This window comes from Chanodichthys erythropterus, chromosome 15, assembly GCF_024489055.1.
Source record: "Chanodichthys erythropterus isolate Z2021 chromosome 15, ASM2448905v1, whole genome shotgun sequence".
NCBI classification, from domain to species: Eukaryota; Metazoa; Chordata; class Actinopteri; order Cypriniformes; family Xenocyprididae; genus Chanodichthys; species Chanodichthys erythropterus.
In genome coordinates, this window is record NC_090235.1 from 15,540,861 (window position 1) to 15,558,351 (window position 17,491).

At 41.6% G+C, this 17,491-nt stretch overlaps 3 protein-coding genes across 4 annotated transcripts; 2 read left to right on the forward strand and 1 right to left on the reverse strand.

The window, feature by feature from the left end:
* utp18 (UTP18 small subunit processome component) lies at positions 1–5,028 on the forward strand. Its single transcript, XM_067411900.1, has 13 exons — positions 1–366; positions 908–1,026; positions 1,116–1,211; positions 1,295–1,362; positions 1,464–1,561; positions 1,794–1,919; positions 2,004–2,178; positions 2,290–2,390; positions 2,532–2,622; positions 3,050–3,173; positions 3,285–3,459; positions 4,309–4,451; positions 4,914–5,028. The coding sequence occupies exons 1-13, from the start codon at positions 130–132 to the stop codon at positions 4,936–4,938; spliced, it is 1,578 nt and encodes a 525-aa protein (XP_067268001.1). The 5' UTR covers positions 1–129; the 3' UTR covers positions 4,939–5,028.
* zgc:114119 (Mediator of RNA polymerase II transcription subunit 30-like) lies at positions 5,022–9,887 on the reverse strand. Of its 2 annotated transcripts, none has more exons than XM_067411903.1 (5): positions 9,436–9,884; positions 7,564–7,722; positions 6,373–6,462; positions 5,982–6,082; positions 5,022–5,701 (listed from the first exon to the last, which is right to left on the reverse strand). In XM_067411903.1, the coding sequence occupies exons 1-4, from the start codon at positions 9,640–9,642 to the stop codon at positions 5,987–5,989; spliced, it is 552 nt and encodes a 183-aa protein (XP_067268004.1). In that variant the 5' UTR covers positions 9,643–9,884; the 3' UTR covers positions 5,022–5,701; positions 5,982–5,986. The 2 variants fall into 2 exon arrangements, with proteins under 2 accessions (XP_067268004.1, XP_067268005.1); XM_067411904.1 differs by lacking the exon at positions 5,022–5,701 and having other exon boundaries at positions 5,781–6,082; positions 9,436–9,682; positions 9,760–9,887.
* Positions 9,888–10,273: 386 nt separating this feature from the next.
* ncdn (neurochondrin) lies at positions 10,274–16,897 on the forward strand. Its single transcript, XM_067411611.1, has 7 exons — positions 10,274–10,337; positions 10,961–11,147; positions 12,224–13,333; positions 13,852–14,096; positions 14,563–14,778; positions 14,856–14,998; positions 15,731–16,897. The coding sequence occupies exons 2-7, from the start codon at positions 10,974–10,976 to the stop codon at positions 16,141–16,143; spliced, it is 2,301 nt and encodes a 766-aa protein (XP_067267712.1). The 5' UTR covers positions 10,274–10,337; positions 10,961–10,973; the 3' UTR covers positions 16,144–16,897.
* The last annotated feature ends 594 nt before the right edge of the window (positions 16,898–17,491 follow it).

Consider the following 17,491-nt stretch of genomic DNA (forward strand, 5'->3'; position numbering starts at 1 on the left):
AGTCCAGCGGGGGCGCTAATGCGGTCATTCTCCAGCAGCGGAAGCAGAGCCACATGTACTGGAGATCATCTCAGAGCAGAATCTGGATTGTTTAATAACTGAAGCAGTGATTATCAGCGTTCGGTCGTGATGGAGTCGTCAGATGCTCCAGCAGATCCGCAGCAGAAGAAGAAACCATCAGCGTCTTTCTCTAGAAAAACAAAGAAACCGCAGAAGGCGAAGACGCTGACCGCGTCAGAGCAGTGCAGTAAACAGAAGAAGCACGCGGGGCTGTGCGCGACGCTCGGCAGGGAGAACGCGTCCGTCAGGCTGCTGGAGGAGCTGGTGTTCGGCGCGGAGGAGCGGCTGACCGAGCGACTGACGGAGGTGCATTATAAACATTATTATTGTCATGAGACAAAGAAAAGATATAATGACACTTCAAACACGTGACCGCTAAAAATTACATTCAGATACATTTTAAACCAAAATATTACTGTGCATGTGACTCTTCTGGAGCTCAAACAAGGTCATGGGTTCGATTCCCAGGGCATGAACTGATGTGTGTGTGTGTGTGTGTGTGTGTGTGTGTGTGTGTGTGTGTGTGTGTGTGTGTGACACATCAGGACACGAATGTGTATAATGACATGGGCATTACAAGAAGAAGGTGACTTATGAGGACATTACTCAATGTCTCCACTTTTCAAAAGTGTTATAAATCACACAGAATGAGTTTTTGTGAGAAAGTAAAAGTTTCCTATGATGGGTTAGTGTAGGGGAGAGAGAGAAAATATGGTTTGTACAGTATAAAAACCATTACGCCTATGGAATGACCCCACAATTCACAAAAACATTTGTGAATTGTGTGTGTGTGAGTGTGTGTGTGTGTGTGTGTGTGAACTGACCTTCATGTGTTGTGAATGAACAGGACAGCAGCACTTTGCTGGACGATGATGAGGTCTGCAGTGATTCTTCAGAGGACGGCGAGGCGCGTCCGATCCGCAGAAGAGCCGCATGGGAGGATGAGGATGATGAGCAGGAGGAAGAGTAAGGCCAGCATGTGCAGAAACATCTCCCAGCCTTCTAGTCGTGCTTGTGTGTCATTTTCAGGTGTAAATATCTGTGTGTTTTTGTAGGGTCGACATGACGCATCGGTTTCGCAGAGACTTTAAGAAGAGCGAAGCGGAAACTACGATGACGAAACAGAAGCTGCAGCAGCGCTTAAAAGAGCAGTAAGTCACGGCAAACCGAGGCGATGTCTGTGTGAACGACTCTTCTGAGCGTGGAAGAAAAATGCGTCTGGTTTGTTTCCCAGGTTTCAGAAGGCCATGGGCGGCACTCCCAGCTGGGCAGAAGAGACGGCGGCCAAACGACAGAAGAAAGGTGAAGTTTAACATGCAATATTTCAAGCCATCTATAACCTGTAGGTGTGTGTGCAGATCATTTACTGCAGTTATAAACGCTTGACCCTTTATTCAAAGCAGAAGTTGAGAGTGAAGATGAGGATGAGAGCGAAGATCTGCTGCGAAGGACGGGGAACTTCATCGGCTCGTCGGACAGTCTGCCCAAAGGAACTATTAAGGTAGAGGTTCATTACGTCTGCTGCACGATATCACAAACACACGCTGTCATCGCTTCTTAGAGCAACAATGGATAAAACATTTGTGGTCAGTTCAAGGTCTCCCACTGCAGCTCTGTAGAATAATAATTATCTTTAGAGTACGGTGGACTCTCGTTGTACGGGTCACAGGTCAAACCATCATGTGACACTGAAGCGGTCAGTTGTTCTGTAAATCCTTTTCTTTTGCTGTCAGATAAAGAGGTGCTTGAATGTGAACAGTGAGTGTCCAGGAGAAAGTCGGCTGACCACAGTCCAGTTCCATCCGTCGGCTCAGATCGTGATGACCGCCGGTCTGGATCACTCCATATCGCTCTTTCAGGTGACCCGTTTATAACCTGATCCTAACGGAGTAAGAATGACCTCCGCTACATAAAATAACCTTGAAATTCGTTCTTCTCAACAGGTTGATGGCAAGAGCAACCCGAAGATCCAGACCATCCATCTGGAGAAGTTCCCAGTGAAGAAGGCTTCGTTTAGCGCTGATGGGGAACACATTGTGGCGACTGGATTGAGGAACAAACTCTTCTACATCTACGATATGATGGAAGGCAAAATTATCCCCGTCACTAGCGTCCGAGGTGAGCTCGATGTGATTCCTTCATGTGTAACTTACTTTTTGTTGAATATGTTGCGCATCATATTACCGTAAGCGTGTTGACACGGAGGACTGCGATCTTGTTTTTCATCAGGTCTGAATGAGCAGAAGGTCTCAGACTTTCAGGTTTCTCCAGATGGAAAGCATCTGCTCCTCTCTGGTTCCTCAGGGTATCTCCATCTCATGACCACAAAGGTTCACATCACAGACGTCATTCAGTGACCCTCAATCAGGCATATTCTCATCTTAGCTGTGTTGATGTTCTGGCCTCAGATCATGAGCGTACGGCGATCTGTGTTTCAGTACTGATGCTGGTGTGTGTGTGTGTTTCTTCAGACCAGAGAAGTGATTCGCAGCATGAAGATGAACGGGAACGTGTGCGCGGCCGCTTTCACCGCAGACGGCAGCAAGATCTTCTCAAACTCCGGTGAGTCGCAGGAACCCTCTTCTCATGCGGTTTCATAAAGAATCGATCCAAACATTTCTTACTGACATCATTACTGTGATTGTGTTTCACTGCAAAATATGATGCTCTCCTCAGTGTTTCTGTCGTGTTTTCCAGCACAAATATCTTAAACATTTACTGGAGAAGAGAAATGAAGAGATTAACTGTTTACTGAAAAAATAATGATCAAGTTTGTGCTTAAAACAAGAACATATCTGTCAGTGATCAGATTTAACCAATGTTTAAGCAGTTCGACACTAACCCAAGATCAGCTCTATATTAGCAGTAAAAAGCTCTGAACAAACGGCTAGAAGACGCGCTCGGTTCTCCTCAGGTCGCACCGCTTTATTAAATCAAACACCTCTGATAATCTCCATTCAGGATGAGTATTGATGGCCGTGTGTTTCAGAGGAAGGCGAGGTGTTCGTCTGGGATGTTCGGAGCAGTAAATGTCTGAAGAGGTTTGAAGACGAGGGCTGCGTCAGAGGAACGTCACTGGCGCTGTCAGGAGACGGCTCGTATCTGGCCTGTGGGTGAGTTTGACCAACATCAGGAAAGAACTTCAACGAGTGTTTGTTCATAACTGTGGTGCAGAAGATTTCATGTCTCAGAAGGGCGTCTGAATCCTGTGGTTTGGTTTGCAGCTCTCAGTCTGGAGTCGTGAACATCTACTCACAGAAGGACTGTCTGCTCGAGGGCGAACCCAAACCTCTGAAGGCCGTCATGAACCTGCTGACGGCGGCGACGTCTCTGTGCTTCAACAACACCGCAGAGATCCTGGCCATCGCATCACGCGCCGACAACGAGGCGAACCGACTGGTGCGTTTGTGGATTATGATTACAAATCCATGATCTTATTGTGAAGTCGCAGTGATGTGGTCATAATCTCGTGACCAAACGAGCAGAGTAATATATTCACTCTATATTTAACACTTTGTTCCTGTAGCTCAAACGGTAGATTGCGGCGCTTGCGACACAGGGTCATGGGTTCGATTCCCAGTGAATGCCTGAACCGATGAAATGTTTACCTTCAATGCAACATTGGATAAAAGCAAGTCAAAGGTCAAACTAAAACATTATTACTTCTGTCATTCCCAAAATGACTCCAGAGCCGTTGACTTCTGTAGAATATTCTGAATAAAGTTTTTGTCCGCGCAATTAAAGTCACTGCGACTAACCCAGAACTGAACCCCATTCAGTTTCACAGGCATTTCTCAAAAAGCTCTTCTTTTCCATTGTTTGTGTGAGTAAAAGTGCGTGAGATTGTGACGTGAAGTCAAGGGAATCACATGGTCAGAAACGGTGCTTAAACACACCGTCGTTCAAGCGATGGTTGATCCGTTCTAACCGTCTGTCAGGAAGTTTCGTCACACCGTTAAACCGTCACCGGTCTGCAAACTGACCAATCAAAATCACTGAGATTCTGATGAACTGAAGCTGTAATCTTATGTGATGTATGATCATCACATGCGTAAGATTGTGTTCAGTTCATACTTTACCTGTTCATGAGCTGCAAGGATTATGTTTCAGCAGTTCTTGTTGTAATCTGGGATTGTTTTTGTCTATTTCCACATCATTCTCAGTAATGCATTGCTGGAGAAAAGAGGGTCGATGGTCTTTTGGGGCATTTTTAGTTGAAAATAATTTTGATGTTTTGCTCTTTTTTAGGTCCATCTTCCAAGTTTCACAGTGTTCTCCAATTTCCCCCAATTCAATAAGAAGGGTATCTGTCAAACCTGGAGTCTGGATTTCTCCCCGAGGAGCGGCTTCTACTCGGTGGCCAATAATTTAGGCAACGCGCTGCTCTTCAGGTCAGTGTGTGTGTGTGTGTGTGTGTGTGTGTGTGTGTGTGTCAGGGCGACTGAATCTGAGCTGTCTCTTGTTTTATATATTAACTCTCTATTCTCTGGTTCCGGTTCAGAAGCAATCGTTCCAAATTCAGAACAACTTCAGTGTAATTTAAGATGCATTTAGAGATTCTTTAAATGTTAGACAAGAAACGAAGACAAATTACTTCAGAATTAAAAGGAAACACATTGTGTACATGAAGACACAGGCTTCCTGTGATTCGCCAGACTGACGTTTGATCATGTGATCAGATGAGGGAAGATTGCTTCAGAAATGTAAAGCTGAATCAGTTTGTTGTCTTTTGGCAACAATATCAGCCACTATTTAAAAGACTTCTCTAGGTTTTTATTGAAGACATCTAAAGTGAGTTTTACTGTTTTTGTTGTCCAGATGTTTTGTAAGCATTTGTGTTGTCTCTTCTCTAGGCTTCTGCATTATAATGACTTCTAAAGATGGACCCCAGTGATCTGAATGCTGTCAGACTGAATACGTGACAATTTTTGCAATTTGTTTAATAAACTTTGACCATGAGAACCATTATACAGCTGTTCCAGTGTCCGTTTGTTCCGCGTCTCACAGTCCGTCTTCAGAAGTGAAGCTGCGGTAAAGCTTTTAAAGTGAACGTTCAGTTTTTATTCAGTTTAACTGAATACTTTTCATAATATTCTTCCATAGCAGCTTTATCAAAAACAAGATCTTTTTAAATCATTACAATGAACACTTGAAGATCACATGTTCACAACTGACCAGCAGCGCTGCGATTAAACCATCCTGTGACCGTCACTGTTTCTGAAAGTCTCTTCTGCTCACTAAAGCCGCATTTATTTGATCAAAAATACAGTAAAACAGTAAATATTATTCCAGTGTAAATCAGCAGTTTTCTATCTGAATATATAGTAAAGTGTAATTTATTCCTGTGATTTTCAGCATCATTACTCCAGCCTTCAGTGTCACATGATCCTTCAGAAATCATTCTAATATGATGATTTGATTATAATCAATGCTGAAAATAGTGAAATCACTTTTTTCAGGATTCTGTTCAAAAGAACAGTTTATTAGAGAGAATCTTTGGTAACATTATAAACGTCTTTACTGTCACTTCTTCATCCTCACTGACCACAAACTCTTGAACGGTAGTGAAAATATTCCTTGCAGTCTTTCATTAATACTAATGCAATAATTATGAAATCCTAATAGGTGAATTCTGTCTTTCCTGAAAGAAAAGAGAAGGGACAAAAAAAGTTTATTTTTTATTTTGTATAAAAATCTTTACAGAAAAAATACCAGCCTGATTCTTTTTTAGATGATTCTTCAGGCACACACACACACACACACACACACACACACACACACACACACACACAACCTGAGGAGCAAGAGTGTGAAACATCAGTTATTAATCAGAGTAAATGAGGCAGGAAGAGCTGCCGAGTCTGATCTCATTCGTCAACAAAAGTCCGTGTCAGAAGATGGTCAGATGTTAGGAAGCGTACCGCGGTCATTTCCGCATGGTGAGCATGGCATTGACGTCCCACAGGAGGTTCCTCATCTGGTCCATCAGCACCTTCATCTCCTGGTTCTTCTGCCTCACTTTCTGTTAAAAAAAAGAAATCAATACTTTTATTCATCAAGGACACATTAAACTGATCAAAAGTCACAAGTTGAGCAGCAAATCATCATATCAGAATGATTTCTGAAGGATCATGTGACACTGAAGACTGGAGTAATGATGCTGAAAATTCAGCTTTGATCACAGGAATAATTTACACTTTACTATATATTCACATAGAAATAGATATATATATATATATATATATATTCAGCATGATGTATTTCAGAGCATTCGTATGTTCAGAGACGGTGATGATCGTCTATGAAACAAACCTCTAGAACTTCCTGTCTCTCCTGGATCACCGCTGGGCTGCACGGCTCGACCCGCACCGCTGCCGTCTCCTCCGACACGTACGGAACCAGCTGGACGGAAGGAAGCACACGCATTATTGAAATATCATCTGTGATCATATCTGCGTTTCCAAACAGAGTTTGATTTAACTTGAGCGCAAAATAAGAATATGACACAAAACATCTGAGAATAAAGCAGTTTCCATCCCATGTGTTCAAGAGAACAAAATCATCACTTCCTGTGAAACTAACCCAAAATATCAGTAATAAAAATGGAAGCTGCTCTTTGTCCTCCATCATAAATGAGTTTGTACACAATAAACGCTGTCATGTGATCCGGCGTTCGGATGCTGGTGTTCGGGAACACAATCGTGTGAGACGCTCCTGGAGGAATTAAACCAAATCATCCTGATGACAGACTTTGACTTTCAGAACCACCAAACCAACATTTGAGATGCCGCGATGCCATTGGTCCGCTGGTTAGTGCAGTTATCCAATCACAGCCTTCAATTAAAATAAAATGTATTAAATGAATTCTGAGTCTAATCAGAACAAGTGCAACACACGTTTAAAGGGTTAGTTCACCCAAAAATGAAATTGAAAATCAGAACTCTGCTTCATGAATCTTTAGTTTCGAATCAGTGGTTCAGAGTGTGTATCAAACTACCAAAGTCACATGATTTCAGCAAATGAGGCTTCGTTACATCATAATAGTTTCAAAATTTCAATGGTTCACCACTGGGGGGCGCTCTGAACCACTGATTCAAAACTGGAGATTCGTAAAGCTTCGAAGCTTCATGAGCACTAGAGATTGTTGAATAAAGTGGTTATTTTTGTTTTGTTTTTGCGCACAAAAGTATTCTGGTCTCTTCATCACATTAAGGTTGATCCACTGCAGTCACATGACTGTTTTTAACGATGTCTTTAGTTCCTTTCTGGACCTTGAAAGTGTTGATTATATTGCTGTCTATGGACGAGTCTCTCAGATTTCATCAAAAATATCTTAATCTGTGTTGTGAAGATGAATGAAGGTCTGACGGGTGTGGAACGACATGAGGGAGAGTAATTAATGACAGAAATGATCATTTGTGGGTGAACTAACCCTTACAGCTAAGAACAAGTGTAGCAGACGTGTCTGTGTTGTGCATCAATCATCATCATCATCAGCCTGACCTCAGCCGGAGACTCCTGGAGGTCAGGGGTCATCTCCACACAGCGCTCATACAGCAGACGCAGCTTACGGAAGAGCAGGGTCAGCTGACGCAGGTGTTCCTGCAGCTTCCCGAAGCGGTCCTGATAGGCCGCCTGACTCTGCGTCACGCCGTTGGGAAGCTGGAGAGAGAGAACGCTCTTCATCAAACTCATGTCAACATAGAAAACAATATTAAAATATAGATTTTATTCCAAATGTTTGGCATCTTTTATTTTTAATGTTTGATCATTTTCATACATCTTTAACTGTCAATATAAAGTGAGAGATGTTCTCCTCATGATACGGTCATGTGACGTCTAACCTGACGTGATCGATCGATTATTGAGGAATTATATTCTGCAGAGCTGAAAGATCTCGATAACGACAGCAGTGCTTCTGAACTGATATAATAACAATATATTATTCCTTCAAACACACGTTTATTATTTTAGTTATTATGTTAGTTTGTGCTTTCAGACACTGCTCTGATTTTGGGGAATATTGATATTAAGACATTTCTATGACAAGAAAAACTTGCTTTGGTAAATCATAATTATGACAAATTTTGACATAAGTCTTAATTAAACTTAAAAAAAGAAAATTATGAATTTCTATCAATGACTTTTTAAATCAATTTCAATGTAGTTTGTCATAATTGTGACTTTTCTAAGTCAATTTTCACCTTTTTAATGTTATAATTACTATGTATGTCATAATTTTGCTTTTTTAATATCATCGACTTTTTGTCAGAATTTTTACTTTAAGTCATTTTGATTTCATAGGCTTGTCATAATTTCAACTTTTTGCCAATTTTGACGTTTTATCATTTTCGACATTCATTTTACAACTTTCGACTTGTTATAATGACTTTTAATATAATATTGTCATAATTTAGACTGTCATAATGTCGATTTAGTATGTCAATTCCGAGTTTGTCATAATTTAGACTTTTTAATGTTATATAACATTTTAATATATTATTTTTGTCACAATAAATTATAATAGTAATTTAGATTAAATGTCTTTTTTATTTTAATGTCATAATTATTACATTCAAAGTCATAATTTCGACTTTCTATATCAATTATGAAAGCATGATATTTTTTATGTGCCATTAAAGGGTTAGTTCAACCAAAAATGAATATCCTGTCATTAATCACTCTCCCTCATGCCGTTCCACACCCGTAAGACCTTCATTCATCTTCAGAACACAAATTAAGTGTTTTGAAATCGGCCATCACTATAAGTCGTTATTTTGTTTTTTTGGCGCACCAAAAATATTCTCGTGGCTTTATAATATTAATATTGAACCACTGTACTCACATGACCTGATTTAAATATGTTTTTAGTACATTAATGGATCTTGAGAGAGGAAATGTCATTGCTCAGGCCTCACTGAGCCATCGGATTTCATCAAAAATATCTCAATCTGTGTTCTGAAGATGAACAAAGGTCTTACGGGTGTGGAACGACATGAGGGAGAGTAATTAATGACATTATTTTCGTTCATGGATGAACTAACCCTTTAATAGTCTTGATATGATCAAAGTCAAATAAGGTACATGGATCATCATCATCATCATCATTTCACAATGAAGCAACTCTGAGTAAGTGTCGTGTGTGTGTGTGTGTGTGTATGAGTGAGTGTGTGTGTTCTGGAGCACAGGTGTGTGTGTGTGTGTGTGTGTGTGTGTGTGTGTGTGTGTATGAGTGAGTGTATGAGTGAGTGTGTTCTGGAGCACAGGTGTGTGTGTGTGTGTGTGTGTGTGTGTGTATGAGTGAGTGTGTGTGTGTGTGTGTGTGTGTGTGTGTATGAGTGAGTGTGTTCTGGAGCACAGGTGTGTGTCTCTCACCTGAGTGGCGCGCGTGATCTGGAAGATCTCCATGGTGCGCGTGACGATGTCCTGGACGGTCTCCTGCCCGATGCGGCACAGGTAGACGGGCGAGATTTCCCGCAGAGCGCCCTGTGGAGGCATCCCGGGCTGCTGCTGCTGCTGCTGCTGAGGGGCCATGACCGGCAGCCCCGGGCCCAGGCCCTTCTGAGGGAGCGAAGCAGACATCTGCACAGAGCACTACTGAGGGCACTAGCGCGCGCACCTCCTTATTTATGAATGGACGGAGCACAGAATTAATTCAGCGCTTCAGATTCGAAAAACGAACTTTGTGTAGAAACTCACTGATGTTTCGCGTGATCCTTCAGCTGTGTAATCTTTGAGGATAACAACAATACCTCCTAAAAATTAATGCAGGACTTCTTCACTAGATCGCACTCCGTTTCAAACAGACGAGCGTTAGCTATCGCTTACCGCGTCACTTCCTGTTTCATGTGTCACATGGAGAAAATCATATCTGTTTATTTTATTTTTAAGTCATTAATTTAATTTAATGTTTTATATTATGTGTACTATTACTATTATTATTTATAGTATATTAATGTTAATATTTGTATTATAAAATAACATAATAGTAATATTTGTTCTATAATTATGTGACTAATGTGCCTTGCTTTATTACTTTGCCATTATACAAGTAGGCTTTACATTATCAGTAAAATAAAAAAGTCTCTTATTTTCACAGTTTCGTATTTCATTTCAATGATACTGAGATTTTTCATTTTTAATGTTATTTGCAAAATCACGTGCACACTTTTTCGTTAACCATACTCTTATTTTGAAATCGAGCACACTCGTTGTGTCTCGCGAGGTTTTCCGTCTCCACGTAGCGTCGGCGCGTGTCCGATAATCTGCTGCTCCAGGTTTGTTCTGTTTGTGTTATAAATGTGACTTTTTGATTTGTTTTGCTCTAGTATGTATAATTTACTTCATATATGTTGAGATAATTTTGAAAAATGTTTAGTTTTGTGTTTTCTCGCTACTCAGTCAACTCCTAACGTATTAATTCTTTATAATACAATAATAAAAACATTAAGCAACCGTCACTGACCTTTACAGCTCTCTGATTTAACCTTTAACCTCTCACCGTGCTGATTTAGCCTTAAATAGAAATTATTATATGAGATAAAAGTCCAAAGTCAGACACACTAAGTGGTTGAGATAAAAGTCGAAATGAAGCGATAAAGTCGAAATTAAAATCTATTTACTAGATTAAAATATCGAAATTATGACTTTCCATCATAATGACATTTTTTAGTCATAATTTCCACTTTTTAATGTGATGATTATGACTTTTTCGGTCGTAATTTCAATTTAGTATGTCATATTTTTGAGCTCTCTGTCATAATTTCGACTTTTTGACGTCTTAGCCTGACCTGAACTCTTGACCTGTTAACCTTTTAACAGGTCAAGTCCTTTTTTCAGTCCTGAAGCATCATGGGACTGAAGTCGTCACTAACAGCGTATCTCCTGGTGGTGTTTACAGGTTGGTCCAGAGGATGGCAGAGAACGGGTGTCATCTCTCCCCCCCGCAGTGTCCGTCCGGCACGGATCCGGATGCAGCCGAAGGGTCCGGTGGCCTGTCTCCGTCTCAGAGAGAGGTTCTGGAGCGCTGTCTCCACGCTCTCACTCACGCCAAGAACGACAGCCACGTTTTAGCAGCGCTGCTCCTGGTAAACACCAGCTCATCCTCTTCATCCTCATCTTCATTAGTGATCGACGACATGTTTGATCTGAGAGAGCAGTGACCAGCGGCTGATTGTGACGTCACAGTATTTGATTTAAAGTCCCATGATTTCATTTATTTCACTGTTTATTCTACATGATTTATTACATCATCACTGTGTTAAATTCACGCTCATAATCTTGAGTCAGAATATCTGCAGCATCTCTTCTCTTCTCTGATGATGAGGGCGGGGCAACCTGTCACTCACATGAGATCCACCAATAGCAAACCACAACCATCCAATCAATTCCCCACAGACAAAATCAAGCCTTTGTTCTTGTTTCACTCTGATATACGACACAGTAATGCTGTAAGACGTGTTCATTCACTGCTCAATATTCTTCAGTTCTCAGTTCTTTAGACAAAACTGTTAAAGACGGTAATGAAGGCTCTCGCTCTGCGTTCTCAAATGAAAGGCAAAATAAAAGTCCACTTCTGACACGTATTGGCCAAACAGAGAAACTCGGCTGATGGCGATAATTCAAAAATACCAAATATCAGTCGTGCGCTAGAAAACATGAGTGCGTAACTGTGTTTCCATCCACATATTTTTATGTGCATTTAGGGATATCACATGAAAAACGGATGGAAATGCCAAGATGTGCATAAAACACATGTGACCACCTCAGCAGAGGCTGTGATTGGATAACTGCACTAACCAGCGGACCAATGGCATCGCGGCATCTCAAATGTTGGTTTGGTGGTTCTGAAAGTCAAAGTCTGTCATCAGGATGATTTGGTTTAATTCCTCCAGGAGCGTCTCACACGATTGTGTTCCCGAACACCAGCATCCGAACGCAAGATCACATGACAGCGTTTATTGTGTACAAACTCATTTATGATGGAGGACAAAGAGCAGCTTCCATTTTTATTACTGATATTTTGGGTTAGTTTCACAGGAAGTGATGATTTTGTTCTCTTGAACACATGGGATGGAAACTGCTTTATTCTCAGATGTTTTGTGTCATATTCTTATTTTGTGCTCAAGTTATTAAACACAGCTGTTGTTTCTCTTGCGTTTAGATCACGAGGTTGTGTCCAGCAGGACAGCTGGATTCCGGGACTCTCCATCGGATCTTTGAAGCGGTGGGCTTGAATCTGCCCGCACGCCTCCTGGTCACAGCGTTCCGGGGCGACGACAGCTCCGGTCTGCCGCCGGAGGACTTGATCTCTCTGGGCGCGGCTCTCCTGGCTGCTCTCAGCACGGACGCAGGCATGGTCGCTCATCCGCAGCTCCTCAGCACCGTCCCTCTGATCCTGAGCGTCCTGGAGAACGGCCCGACCCGGACACAGAAACGCACACAAGCGACGCATGAATCCGAGAGCATCTCTGGATCCCAAACTGGAAGTGCTGCGGATTCTCCGACCGCCCTGGACGAGGCTTTGGCCTGCGACTGCTACCAGGTGCTGAACGCTGTCTGCGCTTTACCGCACGGCCCCGAGCAGCTGCTGACCCGCGGGGCGGTTCTGGCTCTCAGCAGAGCCGTTCTCAAGAATCAGACTCTCAGCCGTGAGAAAGGGCTGCCGCTCCTGGGACACCTGTTGTCTTCCGGCGTAAGACTGCGGGCTTGGGAGAGACACTTGTCTGATCTTCTCTCGCTGTTGGGGACCGTCTCGCAGAACTTCTGCCAAGCTTCGGATCAGGCCCGACTGGAGATGTGCTCAAATATGCCACTGTTTCTCCCTCCGCCCGGGGTCGAGTCGGAAAGCCCGGTGCTGAAGGAGATTGTGGGTAATCTGTGGGCTTCGCTGCGGCCGTTGGTTCAGGGCAGAATCAGCCCAGAGCATTTAGGCCCGGTGTTGGTGCTGTCTGCGTGCCTCCTGGATCTGTGCGGATGGGAGTCCACGGGACCTCCTAAATTCTGTTGCTTGCTGGTGAACCGGGCGTGTGTGGAGGTGAGGATGGGTCTGGAAGAGCCGCCGGGCACGGAAATCTCCCCGCAGCTGCAGCACACGCTCACCGCCTGCTATCGCATCATGGAGGCGGCTATGGAGCAAGCCTGCAGCCAGGGGGCGCCGTCGAGCCCGGCCCTGCCACAGACTGCCATCGCCGGCCTGAGTCTGCAGCAGAGCCGACAGGTGCTGGGAGTCCTGGAGGAGGCCTTCTCCGCGGAGATATACCATCTGAAACAGGTGCGGAGGAAAGAAACACACGCGTCACTGTTCAGACGTTTGGCTTTATAATGTTTTTGAGTCATGAACCGTCAACCAAAGCTGCGTTTATCTGATCAAAAATACAGTAAAACTGTGAAATATTATTCCAGTGTAAAACAGCTGTTTTCTATGTGAATATATAGTAAAGTGTAATTTATTCCTGTGATCAAAGCTGAATTTTCAGCATCATTACTCCAGTCTCCAGTGTCACATGATCCTTCAGATTGTGCTGCTTCATTATATATTTGTTTTCAGGATTCTTTGATGAATTCATTTCAAAAGAACAGCATCAGAAATCTTTTGCAACATTATAAATCTTTACTGTCACTTTTGATCAATATAATGCATTTTTGCTGAATAAAATGATTAATTCCTTTCCAAAAAACTCAAACCTTTGGTCGGTTCTGTATATGATATTAGAATTCTCTTCAGTTTAACTGAATGTAAACTGAAATTATGCTTTCATGTTATAAAATGATAAACTTTTTCTCCATCAGGTGGAACAGACGGCCTACGACGACCCGTTTCTGTTCGCCACTTTCCGCTCGCTCTGCGCTTGGCTTGCTGAAGAAACCTCGTGTCTGAAGGATGATGTCATCGACCTCCTGCCTTTCCTCATTGGCTATGCTAAGAGTCACTTTAAGGGAGGGGCAGAAGGCAAGGGGCTTGCTGATTGGATGTCAAAGATGTCCCTCAGCAGTAGTTCACATGACGGGACGTGGAGCAGAGAAGCGGCGCTTAGGTAAGACGTGCCTTTTCTGAAAGAGGAGTCATGATGCTTTATTTCTTCAGTGTGTGACGTTTGAGCAGGAAAACGTTCCTCCAGCGGCAGTTCTTCTCTATATCTGTTCCTGAAACGCCTCCATCTTGAGTTTCTTCACAATATTCCTCATTTAAATAATTAATGCGCAGAATAAAGGGGCGGGGCCTGGTTGAGTTAGTTAGTAGTGTGTTGAAACTGGCGGTTATGGTAAGGGGCGGGACATTTCCCTAATGACCAATCACAACACACTGATCCAGCCGACCAATCAGAGCACATTGTGCTTTTCAGAAGGAGGGGCTTCATAGAGACAGGAACTAAACAGAGCGTTACTGACAGACTGGGAAGAGAGGAGCTGAACAATGGAGAATATGAGGAGAATAATCATCTGTTCTAGTAGAGACAAAAACAACATCAAGACTTTGAAAGACTATGTTCTGTTTCTTAGATATCTTCTGCCAGCTCTGTGTCATCTCTCCGCTGAAGACGGGCCGCGGCGGGTTCTTCTCTCTCTGGACACTCCAGCATTGCTTGTGGATTTTCTGAGCAAAGGTTGGGCGTCTTTGAGAGGTCAGAGCGGGAAGACGGTGACCCGAGACCCCAGTCTAGAAACGGCGTGTTCAGCTTTACTCAACTTCACCGTCACCGAGCCGGAGCGGGTCAGGTACACAGCAGAACTTCCTCACAGCAGAGGTTCATCCTGTGACCTCGACTTGATGCACTGTTTCCTTTCTCTCTCAGGACTGATCCTTGTTTCGTCGCTCTGGAGGACATGCTGAGCGAGGCACTTCCTGTTCTTCTGCATAAGCCACGCCTCTTGGTCTTCGCAGCAAACTGTTGCACTTTGGGTCTGATGATTGGCAGACTGAAGTCCGCCTCCACAGGTACTGTTGGTTCATCTGAACGGTTATGAATTTCATAAAGAGGTTTTAGTGAAAAGGTAAATAAGTGCTTGGCAGGATTACTAAAACCATTAAATGATAATAATTATTATTTGATTTTATTTCAGCCAAAGCAACATTTCTTATTTTTGTTTAGTTTAAGTATTAAAATAAGTAAAACTAAAAGTTTATAAAAATGATATAAACACATTTTAAAAAAATAATAATAAAAATTTCAAAACTGCACTACACAATTGTTAAAATATAAAAATATAATCTAATTCGAAATCTAGAATATATCCAAAATATAGGAAAAAAGGTTTTTTTTAGAGGGAGAGCAAGTTATTGCATTATGATGAAATGTTTTGAATATGATTGAAAAATATCTTAATAATGTCCACTGATGAAATATTTACAATACAAAAATGTGTAAGTTAATAAAGGAATTTTAAATGTTAATGAATGCATAAAAATATGAATTTGTAAAATATTACATATACATACTTATTAAATAATAATCATATTTTAAAAATGTATTTAGATTTTTCTTTTAAATGCTACAAAAAACCTTATTTTGTAGCATTTAAAAGAAAAATCTAAATACATTTAGATTTTTAAATGTAAATGTAAATACATTTACATTTATTTAATTTTTTGTTATATATTATATCTTAAATCTGCGTAATGTTTTGGCTTGTTGTTGCTGGTTAATAACTGTTTCTTGAATCCCTGCAGAACTTGGTCAGCGCCGTTTCTTCTCCTCGGCTCTGTCTTTCCTCCTGAGCGCTGTGGACAGGTCCGGACAGGCTTCGGAAGCGGCCCGGATCAGTGTCCCGTGGGAGGAGTGCTGGGAGGAGGCCGGAGAGCTCTGGAGGCTCGGTCTGCAGGCTCTGGCCGGCTGTGTTCGAGTCCAGCCCTGGATAACCGGCCTGATCCGGGAGGACGGATGGCTGAAGAACATCTTCGCTCTGCTGGGATCCAGCGGGCGTCTGCCGGACCGACCCTCGCAGGAGGCTCTAGAGGAGGTCCTGTGCGCCGTCGCCAAACAGTGTCCGGTGTGTCGCGCGGACATTAGAGAACTGGTCAAGAGCTCAAGCTGTGGATCTCTTCAGGAAATGCCGCAGCTGAGCAGAATCCTGCCGGAGTAAATGTGCGAATAAATACATTAAATAAGACTGTATAAGCACTTACTGTAATGCCATATTTGTCTGTTTATCATATTAAATACAAAAGGATTTGTAATACAAACACTCTGCGGCCAAAGCATATCCAGAATGTTGAATAAAAATATTTTTTCTTTTGGAGCTATTTATGTTATGTTGATCCAGTAGGTCAGCTTGTCGAGTACAGCGAGAGTTTGATTCCCAAGAAAGGAAATCCTGGTAGAAATGTGCCTGGAATTCACTGCAGGTCACTTCGACATTCATCACCTGACCGTGTTTCAGTGCTGTGTGTCGGTGTGTCCTGTAGGTGGCGTCATTACTGCAATCAAACAGACCAGGAATGATTTTAGTAACTGTCAATCAAAATTGCACAGCATTTTTATTATTATTTATCATGAATATTTTAGGGTAAAATCACCATTACGTTTATAATATATGTATACATTTTATTTATTTTTGCAGTTTTTTGGTCCTGTGGTGTGAAAGAATCCTGAAAAATAAAATGAATCATGTTTTCCACAAGAGTATTATGCAACAACATTGATAATAATCATAAATGTTTCTTGAGCAGCAAATCATCTCCTGGTTCTTCTGCCTCACTTTCTGTAAAAAAAAAAAAAAAAAGAAATCAATACTTTTATTCATCAAGGACACCTTAAATTGATCAAAAGTCACAAGTTGATCATCAAATCATCATATTAGAATGATTTCTGAAGGATCATGTGACACTGAAGACTGGAGTAATGATGCTGAAAATTCAGCTTTTGATCACAGGAATAAATTACACTTTACTATATATTCACATAGAAAACAGCTGATTTACATTGGAATAATATTTCACTGTTTTTACTGTATTTTTGATCAAATAAATGCAGCTTTGATGAGCAGAAGAGGTCTTAACTGCATCTGCAATAATTACACCAGATTTATGTTTCCAGTGTCACTGCTTTAAAAATCAATCACATGTCAATGTCACGTCATTTCAGCAAAACTGTGGTCACGTGATTTTGTTTTGGCTCTTCTTAACCACATAATGCTTAATGAATTAAAGGTAATAGACAAAAAAAAAAAACAGATAAATGAAGATCAACAGAGATCTGAATTAAGTGTCTCAAACACTGACCTGCCTAGAGAGCATTTTTGGGGAAAATGATCATTTGTATTTTATGAACTTGTTTGTATAATCGTAAATGTAGTTAAGAGAGAATGTGAAACATAACAGTTCATGAAACATGTGACCTAACGCTGACATACAAAGAAATATAATAATTAAATAATTTAATTGTCCAGAAAACATTTCAATCTTTCAGCTAAAATCATGGACTTTTGCTTA